The sequence below is a fragment of the Hesperophylax consimilis genome, chromosome 13 (assembly GCF_061612785.1).
Source record: "Hesperophylax consimilis isolate HC1 chromosome 13, BYU_Hcon_1.0, whole genome shotgun sequence".
NCBI classification, from domain to species: Eukaryota; Metazoa; Arthropoda; class Insecta; order Trichoptera; family Limnephilidae; genus Hesperophylax; species Hesperophylax consimilis.
The window spans coordinates 3,315,770-3,332,997 of NC_142848.1; the positions used below are offsets into that span (position 1 = coordinate 3,315,770).

At 34.7% G+C, this 17,228-nt stretch overlaps 1 protein-coding gene and 4 non-coding genes across 5 annotated transcripts in view; 4 read left to right on the forward strand and 1 right to left on the reverse strand.

The window, feature by feature from the left end:
- Window positions 1-8,045, forward strand: part of Ptp36E (protein tyrosine phosphatase 36E) — a 625,696-nt gene extending 617,651 nt beyond the window's left edge. The window contains exons 14-17 of the mRNA XM_089638731.1: window positions 6,064-6,192; window positions 6,986-7,173; window positions 7,672-7,807; window positions 7,932-8,045. Of these exons, the coding sequence (XP_089494857.1) occupies window positions 6,064-6,192; window positions 6,986-7,173; window positions 7,672-7,807; window positions 7,932-8,012 (534 nt within the window). The 3' untranslated portion in view covers window positions 8,013-8,045. The remainder of the gene's footprint in view (window positions 1-6,063; window positions 6,193-6,985; window positions 7,174-7,671; window positions 7,808-7,931) is intronic.
- On the forward strand, window positions 570-688 carry LOC149418306 (5S ribosomal RNA). The gene has a single exon (XR_016303028.1). It is a non-coding gene; the product is annotated as a 5S ribosomal RNA (ribosomal RNA).
- Window positions 1,012-1,130, forward strand: LOC149418307 (5S ribosomal RNA). Its single transcript, XR_016303059.1, has one exon. It is a non-coding gene; the product is annotated as a 5S ribosomal RNA (ribosomal RNA).
- LOC149418308 (5S ribosomal RNA) lies at window positions 1,453-1,571 on the forward strand. Its single transcript, XR_016303061.1, has one exon. It is a non-coding gene; the product is annotated as a 5S ribosomal RNA (ribosomal RNA).
- Window positions 2,097-2,215, reverse strand: LOC149418309 (5S ribosomal RNA). Its single transcript, XR_016303029.1, has one exon. It is a non-coding gene; the product is annotated as a 5S ribosomal RNA (ribosomal RNA).
- Window positions 8,046-17,228: the final 9,183 nt, after the last annotated feature.

Sequence of the window (17,228 nt, forward strand, 5' to 3'; positions counted from 1 at the left end):
ATAAAAAAATAAAAAAAAATGGGTGTGTCAAGCCTACGCAAGACAGAAGTGAAACTTCTAGTATTCTTCTCTCTCTCTCTTTTCATTTCATTCTCTCTTTTTTTCTGTCTATTGACATATTTATAAGTAGCATGTGATAAAAAAAATTAAAAGTTATAAAAAAAGAAAAAAAAAAATAGTTAAAGCGGGGATCGAACCTCGGTTCTTCACGACCACAGTCGTGCGCTCTGCCTGTAGACAGCGAAGATGAGTTAGGAGAGTGAGTTAAACTAGGTATATAATATTAGCTAGGCTCCTATAGCGAAATGATCCCGTTTTTTCGTCACGGTCATGAGTCGGTTTTACTCCGGTCCTCGAAATTGCATGACGCGCGTAAAGAAGTTTCACTTCAAAAAATTCCTGCAAAGTTATGGATGTAATTACGATCTTTTTCAAGCGCGTATGTAATGATTATTTTTATCAACGTCGCATACACCTTGCTAATGTTTTCAGTATTATTAGGGCTTTTTTATACTAATTTTCATATATTTATTGGCAGGTAGAGTAGAAATTAATATTGTTTAGCGTTTGCCAACGACCATACCATGTTGAACACACCGGTTCTCGTCCGATCACCGAAGTTAAGCATCATTGGGCGCGGTCAGTACTTGGATGGGTGACCGCTTGGGAACACCGCGTGCCGTTGGCCCATTTTTTATGGTAATTTCATGTTTTTTTTTATTTTTTTATCGTTACTATCATTAATAATATCATAAAATTCTTTAACTTTTCAAGTATGCTACAGGCCTAAAATATTACTTAGTGGATTGATATTATGGTCAACCATTGAAAAAAAAAATTCCTGCAAAGTTATGGATGTAATTACGATCTTTTTCAAGCGCGTATGTAATGATTATTTTTATCAACGTCGCACACACCTTGCTAATGTTTTCAGTATTATTAGGGCTTTTTTATACTAATTTTCATATATTTATTGGCAGGTAGAATAGAAATTAATATTGTTTAGCGTTTGCCAACGACCATACCATGTTGAACACACCGGTTCTCGTCCGATCACCGAAGTTAAGCAACATTGGGCGCGGTCAGTACTTGGATGGGTGACCGCTTGGGAACACCGCGTGCCGTTGGCCCATTTTTTATGGTAATTTCATGTTTTTTTTATTTTTTTATCGTTACTATCATTAATAATATCATAAAATTCTTTAACTTTTCAAGTATGCTACAGGCCTAAAATATTACTTAGTGGATTGATATTATGGTCAACCATTGAAAAAAAAAATTCCTGCAAAGTTATGGATGTAATTACGATCTTTTTCAAGCGCGTATGTAATGATTATTTTTATCAACGTCGCACACACCTTGCTAATGTTTTCAGTATTATTAGGGCTTTTTTATACTAATTTTCATATATTTATTGGCAGGTAGAATAGAAATTAATATTGTTTAGCGTTTGCCAACGACCATACCATGTTGAACACACCGGTTCTCGTCCGATCACCGAAGTTAAGCAACATTGGGCGCGGTCAGTACTTGGATGGGTGACCGCTTGGGAACACCGCGTGCCGTTGGCCCATTTTTTATGGTAATTTTATGTTTTTTTTTATTTTTTTATCGTTACTATCATTAATAATATCATAAAATTCTTTAACTTTTCAAGTATGCTACAGGCCTAAAATATTACTTAGTGGATTGATTATTTTTTTATCGTTAACATCATAAACAATCTTATATCATTCTTTAACTTTTCAAGTATGCTACAGGCCTAAAATATTACTTAGTGGATTGATATTATGGTCAACCATTGAAAAAAAAAAAGGCGTTAAAAACAAAAAAATAATGTGCGATGGCCGAGAATCGAACTCGGATCAACTGCTTGGAAAGCAACTACGCTGACCATTACACCACCAACGCCAGTTGTCGAGATGAGCTAAGAAGCATTTATATTTTACTTCAAAACTTTGACTAGATCAAATGAACTTTAATCGGTCCCGCATTTTCGTTTCGGTCATGAGTTCGTTTTACTCCGGTCCTCGAAATTGCATGACGCGGGTAAAGAAGTTTCACTTCAAAAAAACATGAAATTACCATAAAAAATGGGCCAACGGCACGCGGTGTTCCCAAGCGGTCACCCATCCAAGTACTGACCGCGCCCAATGATGCTTAACTTCGGTGATCGGACGAGAACCGGTGTGTTCAACATGGTATGGTCGTTGGCAAACGCTAAACAATATTAATTTCTACTCTACCTGCCAATAAATATATGAAAATTAGTATAAAAAAGCCCTAATAATACTGAAAACATTAGCAAGGTGTATGCGACGTTGATAAAAATAATCATTACATACGCGCTTGAAAAAGATCGTAATTACATCCATAACTTTGCAGGAATTTTTTGAAGTGAAACTTCTTTACGCGCGTCATGCAATTTCGAGGACCGGAGTAAAACCGACTCATGACCGTGACGAAAAAACGGGATCATTTCGCTATAGGAGCCTAGCTAATATTATATACCTAGTTTAACTCACTCTCCTAACTCATCTTCGCTGTCTACAGGCAGAGCGCACGACTGTGGTCGTGAAGAACCGAGGTTCGATCCCCGCTTTAACTAATTTTTTTTTTCTTTTTTTATAACTTTTAATTTTTTTTATCACATGCTACTTATAAATATGTCAATAGACAGAAAAAAAGAGAGAATGAAATGAAAAGAGAGAGAGAGAAGAATACTAGAAGTTTCACTTCTGTCTTGCGTAGGCTTGACACACCCATTTTTTTTTGTGTCCTATAGCGCATTTGCGAGATTTTTGGCATTGCATATACACTGCATAAATGATACAATTATAACGTCTTAGGCTATATTACCTGTAATTGTTATAAATAAATGTAGAAATTATATATAAATAAATAAAAGCCCGAAGTCAGAGGGGCTAGAGACTAGACAGTGGCATACAATTGGAATTTTTTATGAGACTGAAGAGATTGGGAGAATAAGGAGGTGGGGAAGAGAAAGAATGGAAAATAATTTTAATTTTATTGACACCAGCACTTCAAGAAGTATCAAGAAGAAGCAATTGTTTAATATCCCCGGTATAAATAACTATAATTGCATGTCACAGTGTATAAGCATAACCATTTATGAAATATATATATATATTAATTTTTTTTTTTCAATGACAATTAACTCCGGCATTTGAACGTAAAATGACGACAGAAAGTACCCAAAACAATAATTCATAAAATAATCTAGAAGGGCGTAAAAGTAGAAGATACAAGTATGTATATACGGAATATAAGTATAAGTAAACGGTTAAATTTATATTGATTGAAAAGATATGATCGTATAGCCTTCTTGTAACTACATTCCGTGCAATTAAATAAATCCGCCACATCTGCATATCTATTAATTTTAAATTTTATTTGAATCCTTTTTCTTATGCGCATTAGAATTGTCTTTCAGTATAATTGTCGAAGTCATTAAACGGCCACTCAACGCCATTTTGTTTTTTTTCACATTTGAAAGGTAATAAGCTGACCAACTGCAAATTTATTAAGAATCTCTTCAAATTTTGGTAATGCGATTAAAAACGGAATTGCAGGCCGTTTCCTGATAAACTTTTACTACATTCCTAATACATATGAATATGTGTTCATGCACCTGCGTGTACCTTAATAATATATAATGACGAAATGCGAAAATATTAGGATTTTTATGAACACGTTTTCCAACATACTGTTAAAGGCATGCAATCCTGTTTTTAACCGGATTACGATAATTTAAAGAGATTCTGTAAATATTAGCAATTCTTAGGGAACTCCAGTCAACGTTTTTACAGTATTATTCACTGTTTAACGTTCTCGTTGCAAGTATAAATAGATATTTTTTTATGTTGGCCACGGGTTTTGTACCACTGTCTCCGTGCTAAACAAACGACCTAACATCTGGAAAATAAAATAGGTTGTTTGCTCAACAGAGTACGATAAAAGTTTGATGCACTTTCAAATAAATTCAGAACATTATTTATGAAAATACTAAAGTAACAACACACTGCTACCTGCTAATAAGTTTTTTAATCAAACATAACCTATTTCAGTGTGTGTTTTATAGAATAAAATTGAATAATTAATATAAATAAATATTAAAGGAGTACCGAAATATTCATTTTGTGTCTCATGAACACAGTATTATGATATTTAATTATTGAAGACAATATTTGCGATTCCTAAATGAATATCTGAAACAGAAAAGATACGGTCACACCTACGACTCGAACCCAAGACCATTGCCTTGCCGGGGCACCGCTCTACCAACTGAGCTAAGTGGATCCATCTTCTTTGGTCATATTTAACTGTATCATACTTCGAATAAGAACTACGACATTGTCTTCATTTTTTTCACCTGACATTTTTATTGGCTGCTATCTTTATGTGTAGGTTTTACCCACTAAGTTATTTCAAAAAAAAAAAACAGTATTATGAATTTCGAGAAGCAACATAAACATAATTACTAATGATGAATACGACAAAAGACAATACTTACATTCACCTCGAATTTGTAATTTTCTCCGTAATATATTGCTGTAATCGTTTTTTGGAGAACGTGAAGAAATAAATGATATAAAGAAGGGTCTGTAGCAGGTGGAAATTTGCAGCGACAATGATTCGTATACAAATCTACAGTTTTATTCAGAGGTTCGTGAAAATTTTCACTCTTAACCTTCAAAACAAGGGGAAGGTCACTGAGTTTTCTAAAAACCACCCAAGATGTTTAGGGACTTCGTCGAATTGCTACGTAAAGAAGGTGGTGGACCATGATGCATCGTGATTAGGAAGCTCGAGGAGTGGATGTTGAACGCTTTTGCGACACACTTCCAATCCATGTAAAGTAATGAGTATTCAATACCTAAATACTAATATAGCTGCCAAATTGAATATAAAAGGAACCCAGAATGTCGATATTAGTCAAATTGATGAAAGATATAGAATCTTCCATTAGAAAAAATACACAATCACTTGGTTCAGATTTTCTTCCAGTATTATTCTTTGAAGGTTTTGCCGAATTTTCAAAATTGCCACCAAGAATCTTATTTTATCTTTTCTTAGTGAACGGTGTCTTTCTTGATTCCTCAAAAATATCAAAAATTGGTCCAATATATAAAAACGTTACCTAGACTTCGATGGAAAATTTTAGACCGGTAGCAATACTATCTACACCGGCTAAATTGTTCGAATCGATTGTTCATAATACACACTACAACAAGTGGAGACTTTCCCAACTTCGGAACGGCATGGATTTAGAAAATGTTGATCTACGGAAAAAAACCTGTTGGTGTTTACGGATTACGTATCGAAATTGTTAGATAAAGACCATCAAGTAGATTTTTAATGGAAGAAAGGCCTTTAATACTGCTAATCACGACGTCTTACTAAAAAAATTGGCTATAATAGGATTCTCAATAAGACTACTCACCTTTTTGCTAGCCATCTCGCAGACAGGAAACATTTTGTGTCTCATGGACTATTCCTTCATTGTACTATTGTTGTATAATCAGGAGTACCCCGAGACTCTGATTTAAGCCCACTCCTCTATTCCATATTTATTAATGATATTTTAGAAGTAATTCTGCTCTCAAAGTTTCTTCTCTTTGCTGATTAAAACTTAACCTTCAACTTTTCTTAGAAGTAGGTACTAGATTTAGAAGATTGCAATCAACTCCAGTCAGATATTGACAGTATTATTGACTGGAGTAAAAAAAACGGATTGAGTTAAAATGTTTAATTTTGTCAATCACCAGGGCATCAAACCTGATATTTTAGGTCTACAATGGACGCCCAAAGTTTAAAAAATGTCTCCACCGTGAATGATCTTGGAATCATGTTTGATAGTAGGCTAAAGTTTCATGCTCATTTTGAGATGGCTTGTAGCACTTCATTGGGAATGTTTGGAATTATTTTGCGCACTGTAAGGAATTTTAGGGGTATCCGGGTACTCATAGTTATCAAATAAAAATAATCATATTTAAAACATAAACTAATGTAATGTAATCAGTCATAATTTGTTTATTACAGCAACAATTTCCCGCCTTCTGGCCCGACACAAGGCACTCCAAGAAGTACGGCCCCGTCTTCACAATCGACCACGTCTCCCACAATCACTACACCAATATCAAAACTTGGGTCTTCCGTATCAACAAAAAGGTAAACAAAAAATTCGACTTATAAATTTTGTGATCTTCTCAAGTTTATATTTCCACCGCAATTAATTCAGACAAGTGCCCATGTTTATGGATGCTTGGTTTTAAAATAGATTATAGTTGGTTCCTATCAGGATGTCATTATTTAGTTCCTACCTTTCCCTAACCATCACTACTAGTTGGAAACTGTTTTGAAAACGAAACAATTGCAAGAATATTGTACAAGTTCAAGTGCTCTTGTCTTTTGGACCAAGATTGGATTCAAGAAGATGGAATTAGTACTATCATGGAAGCACGTTTTTGGTTTTATTTTTTGTGAAGAAAATGTCGTTCGTCAATCACGCTCGGAATTACTGTCGGGCTGTAGTTAAAAACATAAGTGATTATGTCTGTATGTCCGAACTCCTTCGCACATGCTACCTTGGTAAGTGATTTGGTTTTCCTTTTGTTTCCTCCCATTCTTTGCTTATATCCTACATCTACTTTTACCCAATTCCATCAACACTATTTGGTTCAGTTTTTTGTTTGTTTTCCAGTACATTTCTTTGTTTTCCAGTACATTTTTTTGTTGACATTGGTTTGGTATTTTGAATTCTTCACTTCTCTCAAAACTTTATTTTCGTTAAGTTTATATATCTAGCTTTCAACCTTCTAGAGCGTTCTTGACATTCTCTGAAATTGATGAAGAAAGGCAGTACGAATGTTATTTTACTTAAATTGGCATATTTAAACGGAATAAAGAGGAGATCACTCAAAAGAGATGGATTATTATAATGTTTTTCTTTTCCCATTTCAAGATCGTATCCCTCACGGAGCTGATGGCCGGAGTGAAGGCGCCCCCCAAGACAGTCCAACTGTTCCAGTTGACCTGTTGGCCCATGGGCCACAAGGTGCCCACCTCCACCAATTCATTGGTGGAGCTCATGAACATGGTGGAACGCTGGAGGCAGAGAACCGACTATGGACCTGTCTGCGTTGTCTCACCGTAAGTCTCATTTGGTGGGAACACATTATAAAAACAAATTTCTCACAGTCAAATCACACCTCTTCTCAGGGCCGGCCCTGAGGCAAACGGTGCCTGGCGCTAGTAAAAGCCACGAGGGCGCTGTGTTCGGTGTTAGGTATTATTAGCCTTGGCTTGGCGCCTTGGCTCCTTGGCGCCTCGGTAAGTCGCCAAGTCGGACTGCTCTCATTACTCCTGCAAAGGGCCGGCCATATTATTATTATGATTATTATTATTATGATTATCCATATCACATAGAAGCCCAGTCACGGAAAGAGCACTAACTAGACTGGCACCATCATACTGACTGAACCAAAACAGAAATGCGTCAAATAGATTGGTTAAACCCTCGCGAATAAATATTACATAGTTTGAGGATATAGCATTCAAACTGCTATTTTTAACATGAAACTAACCGAGAGTCAAAATACTGTCGTTTACTTATTTATGCCTGTAATTTCTTCGTGTTTAATGTTCCAGTGACGGAAGGAGCCGGGCTGGCGTGTACTGCGCAGCCAACGCGTGTATTGAGCAGGTCATTCAGCACGGAGAGGTGGACATCTTCCAGGCGGTCAAAACTGTCAGAAGGCATCGTCCGCAACTCATAGAAAATATGGTACTATCAAAACTTAAACCTATTCATCCTTTTTAGCTACTGAATACGAAATATTAATTGTTCGTTACTTCTAACTAAAATTTATGAATTATCCTTTTGGAAATGATGTTGTATTGTGTTTCAGACCGAGTACAAGTACTGCTACGACCTCGTCCTGCACTACGTGCTGCATTACCTCAACAAAGACATGAAGGAGAAGAAGTGAGAGTGCGACCTGAAGGACGAGCTTTGGTTTATCGAGTTTGGTCGCGGGGCTGCCCTGCCCTTGACCCCGGACGAAGGCGGCGGGCGGCGGCGACTTCTACGCGTGGGAGCCTCTTTGGACCCCGCGCCTCGGGCTGCCAGGCTCCTGGCGCACAGCCAGACGCTGGACTGCCCACCGCGCTTCCGTTTCACACAGGGGCCCCCCGCTCGCCGGCCGCGCCCGCCGCTCAGGAAGTCCATCCGCATCGACCAGTCGGTGTACCCGCCGGACTCGCCCTCCCCGCCGCCCTCGCCGCCACCCGAGGGAGAGCGGGAACACCAGGAAGAACGCGTCTACAGCCCGGAAGCTGCAAGGCCCCCGAGGTGTGATCACGAGTGTGAACTAACCTGCGCTAAGCGTAACCGTGATAAATCTAGCTTGTCCGATACTAACGTACTAACAATTGTAGAAGCTGCGACTAACCCTAGTGATAAAACTTATGATAAACATAACTCCTTCAGGTCGACACGTATGAGAGGAACGTCCTCTGATAGGATCATCGCCAAGAAAAGACACGATCAAAAGAGTGTTAGTTCTTTAGGTGAAAAAACCAATGACTCTGGGGGCAGCGCCCCTAGTGGTCTATTTGAAAAACATTTAGGAAAATTTTATAAATTAAGCAAAGCGGAAAAACCTAAACGATCGAGTGCCAACGCCTTATACGATCGCTCTCCGACTGAAGCATTTTACAATACAACCGGTTCCGCTAGGCTTAGTTCCCAGGAGTTATTTGAAAAGTTTTGCTCCGAAGATTTCGTATCGCTCTATGGACATGAAAGTGATAATGGTGAATACTCTATGTGCTGTAGAAGGAACGAAGAATGCTACCAATATAGTAAATCGTTGGAATCTTCCCACTTAACTGTTCAAGTCAAGTGTTCGACCAGCGACGAACAAACAAATCTAGATCAGGCCACGTATACGACTAGCACCCATAAAGAAATATCTTTAAGTTTAGGAGCCATTAAAAAGAATAGCGCGTCTAAAAAATTGGACAGCATTCATGCCGGGAAGAAGTTTGATTATTCGACAGACCTTTCTTATAAATCTCCCGGCAACAGATTTTATGTGGAGAAACACCATAGAACACATTTCAGTTTCGACGTTCCGTTCTCACTGCCACCGGAAATAACCGACATCATCGACTACGAAATCGACGACTCCATGGAATCAATTAATAATATTAAAGATCATTCTCAATCGGCTCCTTTACTGAGCCCTGACAAGGAGGGAACACAGTTCACCTTTGATGTTCCTGACATTTCTAATATCGAGGACTTATCCAATCAGGACGATTCGCCTTCAGACGCAACAGAGACTAGAAATCTCACTCTTTATGAGGAACCAAGATCCGATCGAACGAGCCTTTCTGACATATATGAACCATGTTTTTCTTCTTCCGGAATAAAATCAAAACGATCTTCCATCAAGCGGGACCTTACTTATAAAAGCAGAGCTGTTTTTGACTTGACCAATCTTGACTTTAGACCAATCGATGATGAAAGCCCCAATACCAGTAAATTTGTTTCCGTGTCATCTCCAGATGGAACCAATCCTTCCAACTTTGACTCAAAGAGCTATTACTCGGACTCTGTATTCGTGTCGCCAGAAAAAATATCTTCAAAAGATGATTCGTCCAAATGCACAGAAACAGTTCAAAATAAACTCAGTATTCGCCGAGATGAACAACATTTTATTTCAGAGCAAAGCGACTCAACAACTTTAGAAGAAGAACCAATTAGTGCGATGGATAAAATTCCTGAAATATTTATTGAAAAGTTTGACCATTTTTATGATCCTAATGCTGCTGAATCTCATTTTGAGTATTCCGAAAGAACCCTTTCTCCGGTGATAGAAGCTAAATCAGACTCCATCAATCTTTCCGAATGTTCAAAGAACAACTCTCTGATACCCGAAGAGATTATAATTTGCAGTCGTCCTTCCATGCACAAGCTCGAGCCGTTCTACCCGAGAAAGCTATCGACAAACAGTGACGCCAGTATACAGAACATAGATTCTTCTTATTTGGACAGCGATAAAGTGTCGGACCATTATGATAAAGTGAGAGACTTGCCCGAGCTGTCAGTCCGAAGAGAGAAGTCAATGCTCTTCAAGATAAAGAAAGTTCGTGACTCCGGCTCTGTTGCAGTTCATAAAAGAACTCGATGTTTTCCCCTTTGATATTAGAAGTTTGTGATTAGACTTTGAATAAAATATTACCGTGGTAGTTAATACATACGTAAAAAGGTCAATTTTTATGACACATTGAAATTTAAACTGACTCGATCCATTTGTATAAATGAATTAAATCCACATCTTTTTAAGATGTCAAATTTTTACCTACCTTAACTTACATTTTCTAAATATATAAAAACATTCGGTGTTCGTTCAATGTGTACTTATTGTGATTCGATATTGTCCAAAATATTAAGCCTTTATATTAAGAGAAGTCTCTATACGTGTCGATTTATTTAAACATTTATTTTCTTTTAACATAACAGTAGTGTTGTACGTAATCGTAACTAACTTACAATCCCAGTGTTCTATATGTAGGTGAAACTAACTGACTAACTTACTAACATGTTAGTTGTTTGAAATTATCCAAGTAATTATTGATGTAGTGCCTTCCCGTCATTTGAACTTTTGGTTAATTTAACATAATGGTACCATTGCCAATAATTCTTAATTAAATGTGTATAGCGTTTGTCTACAACCCTAGAATTGTTTTTATAATGAATTTATATATATATATTAAGTCTGCATCATCTATACTTACATAGTTATGCACAGATAATACTTAATATAATGCATAATTGTGTGTGTGTTTTTATTTAAATATGTGTAGTTTCTTTAAATATTTTTAATAGTAGATAAATTAAAGAAATGTTATTCAAATTAGTAAGTAGGTACTTAATTATTATGAAATACAACTTGGGTAAATATTACTTACAATTTTGTGTCAAATATTTCATTGTAATATTAAAACGATGTAAATTCCTGGTAACTCTCGTATTACCGACTCTCGACCATAACCACCAAATGCAAGATGCACGTAAAAGTAAAAGTGTCGTAAAATGTATAAATCCGTAGCGTCGCATCGCACTTGTCTCAATTTTATTGTATTTTGAACCTTGAACCTTAAAAAATGCTCCTAACATACTAAAATTGGCAAGGAAATAATGTATCTTAATATCATTCTATCTTGTCGTTTCGTCACTTGCAAACATTGGTGTTTTATCTGTGTAAAAGCTTGTCTCAAGTGTTGTCAAAATTCATAATTATTTATTTTCAAAAGTCATAGTACTGAATTTATATACAGGAAAGCCTCAAAAGAGTTTGTTTGGTTCAATGGTAACTCAACACAGTTACAGTTCAACACGTAACCTATACTACGTTAATAGTTTTTGTTTCGTCACTCTTCACGACTTTTTTATCACTTTTTAAAGGTGTGTTCAATTGTCATTGTGTTAAAAAATGTTTGAAAACCATTTTATTGTGTGGGGCCTTACTAATAAAATTGTTTAAAATTTTACACAACTGATAAACCAACATAAATGTTGGGTAAATGGTTGTTTCTCAGTTGTGAAAAAAATATAACAGAGTTTATTAGTAGTAAATAACATAAATACATACTGAAATGAATACAGAATTACAGTAAATTAAGAAGATGGGGGGGCAAGTAAAAAAGTGGTTGCAGAGAAGCAAAAGAGGAATAAATATATCTAAAATTGGGCTAATCCATAAATATAACTGTTCTATAAAATATACACAATGTCGCAACACTTTTACGAGAGTTTGGTGTCCAGGGTGGAGGGCCATTAAAAACTGTATTAGCACTTCATTTAATTCATCCTTACAATAATTATTTTTATTAATAAATTTTCGTTTCTAATTGTGTACATACTTTCCAAAAGGAGGTAAATCTTTACATTATTGATCCTTACAACATATATTATCATGTACAATTATCAATAATTTGGTGTTTTAAATGTGGAGGTAAATACTGTAAAAAGACTGTCCATGAAATTTTGTTTTTTAAACTTTTTTTAGATTAAGTTTACATTGGTTGAAAAAAAAGTGCCAAATTAAGATGTTATACCTACCTGCACAAATATGTCATACATGCGTCATCTATGGCCTATGGCCATGCTATCAGTCTATTTGCATCAAAAATATTTTTTAACAACATATTGCTGAAGTAGAGGGATATCAGCGAATTAATTTTTACAGGTGGAGAGAATTTTTTTGTATTTTGTTCGGGAACGTTTATTTTTCCTTATAGTCTTTTGTTTGGTTTATAAACATAATGTAGAAATCATTTAGTGGAATTTAAATAATTATTCTATTCCTTTACTTAATTCTGACCCCCTTACTTATAAACGCGGTGTAAATATACGCGGCGCGTAACATCAGAACGGTGAAAAACTTGACTTATTAGTTTTTACAGTGGCGTTTGTTTGGTTAAAACGGTCTTGAACCACTCTCAAGGACGGCTTTACCACACCAACCAATGTGTTCTAGTCAGTAAGACGGTAAAAATATAACAGTTGTTTATCGAAATAATCGCAGTAACTCTTGTTCAGAAATCGTTACTATGAGTCACCTATTGAAACATTTTAGAAGCTACACGCAGGTGAAGTTCCTTTACAATATCATAGATGTCTCTCATATGCTGGAGAAAAGATCATTATTTAAAGATTTTTTCTTCGGTAAGATTTTTTTATATAATATGTAAATTGATCGTTTTTGAAAGTTGATGCATGGAAGCAGACATTAAAATTCAGATTTATAGCTGTAACCTTGAAAGGGTGCTCTAAATACTATTCAAAAATGTATGTATTGAAACATCTGTTCAATTATTGAATTGTGAAAATCAACATTATTATTATTTTACTCTATACTTTCAATAAATAATAATATGGTAAATATTTACACTTTGGAAAACTTTTTGGCAACCAGCCAGATGATGACAAAATAAATATTGATCAACAATTAATCAGAAATACACAGCACTCTCTGTTGTTATGTTGAAATAATCTAAATTTAGTAAATACATAATTTCGATTTAATATTTTGATATTATTTCATGCAATTTTATTGTAATACTTTGGTTTTATTTTTTACTTTGGGTTCATCGAAAAATAAAATTTAATATCGTTTTGCAAATGGTAAAATCAACTAAGTACGCATTCTTATTACAATTCTGATTACACTACATTGATTTATATTCAAAAATATATATGGGTTTGCTTTGGAATGTAAATTAGGTGTTTTTTTTACCAAATTGTTGATTCAAAACATTAACCTTTGTAAAACATTGCAGTTCGCTTAGATCCGTGATCCCAAATTATTTAGTAATAATAATCCTGTCCCCTTCGTGTATCTCATCTCAATTCCTGCACCCTCATTTGATGTTTTTGTGTTTAATTGCGTTATTATGAGCAAGCATCGGAAAGTACAGCGGTGAGATTCTGAAAACCCAGCCAAAACCATAATATATGCTGTTACAGTGTTCTCCAAATATAGTTTTGAAATTTGACATTAATATAATGTAGCAGTCTACCATGAAAATCAATATTAACGATAACAATTCATGAAACTCAGTAAGATACAATCAAAGGTGCAGGAATCATGAACAAGAATCAATCACGTTTCCTACAGATTCTTCCGCACACTTGCGTCTACCCATAACTCTTATCTGTCACAATCCCAGCACCCCTCAAGAGCGGCTTCGCCCACTTTGAGAATCACTGGTTTAGAGATATACACTTTTTAATTTCATAATAACATAGTCACAGCACAATATATTAGAAGAAAGATAGGCCTGTTACCTCGTTATCTGTGAACCTTTTGCCAGAAAAGAATAATAATAGCAGCCTTACGAAAGACTTTAATATTATAATGCTTCGAGAACCGCAAAATTTCGTGTAAAGGCTTGCATATATTCTACAGCAATTAATGTAGTCTAAATTATTATTGATAGAAATATTAAAGCCCTGGCAAAAGGCGTGCATATTATACGAAACAACGCAGCGTTTCCCGGGTATCGTTCTTTAACTTGTTTAATAAACTAGTAAAACTTGAATAGTAACATCCCTCCTAATGCCACACACTACTAAATCAACATCCTGCACAAAATGGGACCAGAGAAAATAAAAACACTCTTAAATTAATAAAGTAATGATTGTCTGTCTTTCGACCCACAAATTTACTAATTAGCTATTCCACTCACTCGTTTATAAAAACACATTCTTGTTAAGTACGGTATGTGTACATTGAAGTCTATAAATAATAAAACTTTGCGGTCCATCATTAAACTTTACGGAAAAGAGATGTTTATCTGCCTGTGATATTAGCAGATTCTTAACGTTAAGGAACTAACTACGCTTTTCGTTCACAATTGAAAGCCTTTTGCTTCAAAAGCACAAAATGTAGACAGATTTGTATGTGTTACTTTTCTTTCAATTGAGAAAATCCTTATTTTATAGTGTTAAGTAATAAAAATATATATTTAGATTTGAATTATGGGCTTCGAGGATAGTGTTGTGGTATTATAAATACCCATATAAATACATAAGTATTAGATCTGTGGTATTTGATCTTGTATTAAAATGTTTTATTTTATATACATTATTCAAGCAGCACTAGCAAATACTCTTCCAGCAATTATTTTACGGTCCAACTGCATTCATTGAGAAAATGATTTGACTAATTGAAAATAATGTGTTTAGGGGTGAAATAATGGTTATTTCTTTATCTATGTATATATTATTGTCAAATTGTCTGTATTATCTTGTTTATCTGTGTAATTGAAGTTTTATTTGCAGTGTGGTGTTTCCAGTTTGCATAAATAAAGGCGTGCAATTATTTATTTTTCAATTATGCGTTTCCAGAATTTCATTTTCCATGATTAAAACAAATGATGAGAAGCATTTAAAAGTGTATTACTGAAGAAAGTTGTATGTAGTAATTTCTTTTTATGTGGTTAAAATAGAACTCAAAATGATATCGAAACAAACAAAAGTGAGTTTTGATTTATTTCAAAACCAGCAAGTTTATTTGTACAAATAATGTATTACTGTACTTCACGATACAGCAGCATAAAGCAGAACTTTGAAAAACAACACTTACAACTTAACATTGTTAACTTTACAAGCAGACAAAAGGGGACTAAAAATGTCCTGTTTTTTACTATTACGGTTTTTAATTTGGTTTCATCAAAGCTTTTTTTCTTATATTTTGGTGATAATATAACACTTTAAATAATATATAAATTGGAAATCCATGAAAAGTGATTATCCTCGGGGTTTTTTTTAATTGATTATTATTATTTATGCTTTGTTACAAGTCCGGGGATTTATTTAACAATGGTATACCGAATATCTACAGTGGCGGCGCCACCGACTGCAAAATTAAGCATGTCAAACTGAAGCTGCAAAATCCTAGAAATAATCCATTTGATCAATAATATTTATTAGTGTTTTACAGATTTCAGATGTTTAGATTAAGTATAGGAAAAAGTGTACAATTGGCCGGTATTTTTAAACATTTTACACATATATAAATAAATATCTATATTACTTATGTCTTACCTAATATTTCGTTATGCTAATGCAATAATTTTTTTGTATTTTTAAGCTGTATTTCAAATAATCTTAGGAATAGGTTGTAGGAAACCTTATTCCCGTTTTTTTCTTTTCTTAAAAAATTATGTAAATGTCAGTTTTCAAGGTAGGTAGGTAGGTAGATGCATATATTTAATTGTATAACAATCTATGACTGTTTCATTAAGGCTGAGGCCAGACGAGCGTAATTTAGTGAGTTGCGTTTTTTGAGTCGCGTAATTACACGAGTGGGTCGGCAGACAACTCATTTTGCGTCGCCGCGTGGCACAAACCGTACTTTTATATGAAACCGAAAGCAACGTAAATTACGTGACACAAAAAACCCGAGACTCACAACTCACAAAATTAAGCTCATTTGGCCTCAGCCTTGCCAAAATAAAGTGTCCGTAATGTCTATAATAGAAGAATGTTATTCTTCCTAAGATTGGCGATAATTCTTTGCTCGATAGCAATAAATATCCCTAAACATGAAATAATATTGCTTGGGTGTTTTTCGTAACATTACCGATTAATCCATATTCCATTTTATCAGTTGTTTGCATTCTTATTTTCAGATTTGTCACAAGAGAGTCCTCAATAATAATATATATTGTACATAATTATTTCTGCCAATTTTAGCAATGCATAAAATGGTAGATATTTTACTATACTATGACTATGTGTGTACATTATTTAGTCGATCTCTTCTAAGAGATGATGAAAAAGCGAATTTCTAAATAAAATATTAGCATCTGGTACCACAATGATTGTAACTGTATTCTCATATACCTGGTATCCAGATCTTATCATAGGCATATAGAAGTATGTTATATAATACCCATTCAAATATATATTTTGTAAAAAATACGTTTTTGTATATTATCATTATTCCAACAATTCCCCTGTAGAGGTTGACCAATATATATGAAAACATTCAAAGCGTTCCCTGATGCGAGCAGAAAAAAAAATTCCTGCAACGCATGAAATATATTGGGACAATGACACAAAGTAGGTACCGAAAAATAACAGTCCTCAGAACAGGACATACGACCACATTAGTTAGGTTTAGGTAAGTACCGTCATAGAAAATAGGTTCATGATTAAATACAGTAGTAACAAGGCTATTATTTAAAAAATAATAAGTTTTATTGAAATCCCATTTTTGATTGTCCAATTGTGAGTAGTTTATTTATGGTCCAATTATTATCCTATGTTTGAAGAATTAAATTGAAAACATTGTGAGAATAAAAAAATTACTCTTGACTGAAATATGAGAAACCATGACATGTTCAAGTTTCAACAGCACTGGTTATTTTCTTACTAAAATAAAGAACAATATTATTATCGTTCCACAAATGAATACGAATGCTGGGTGTGAGTATCCTTCATGTTATCTCTGACGTGGAAGTTAGCTGATAACATTTGGAATTTATTGACAATGTTATAAATACAATGTCCATCTGACAAACTGATCAAATAAAGTTCTTGAATGAACGCCCTTGAATATCATGATACTGTCCATCTATCAATCTGTGACCACCCATGATAAGAAACCTTATAAGTACAAAACTGC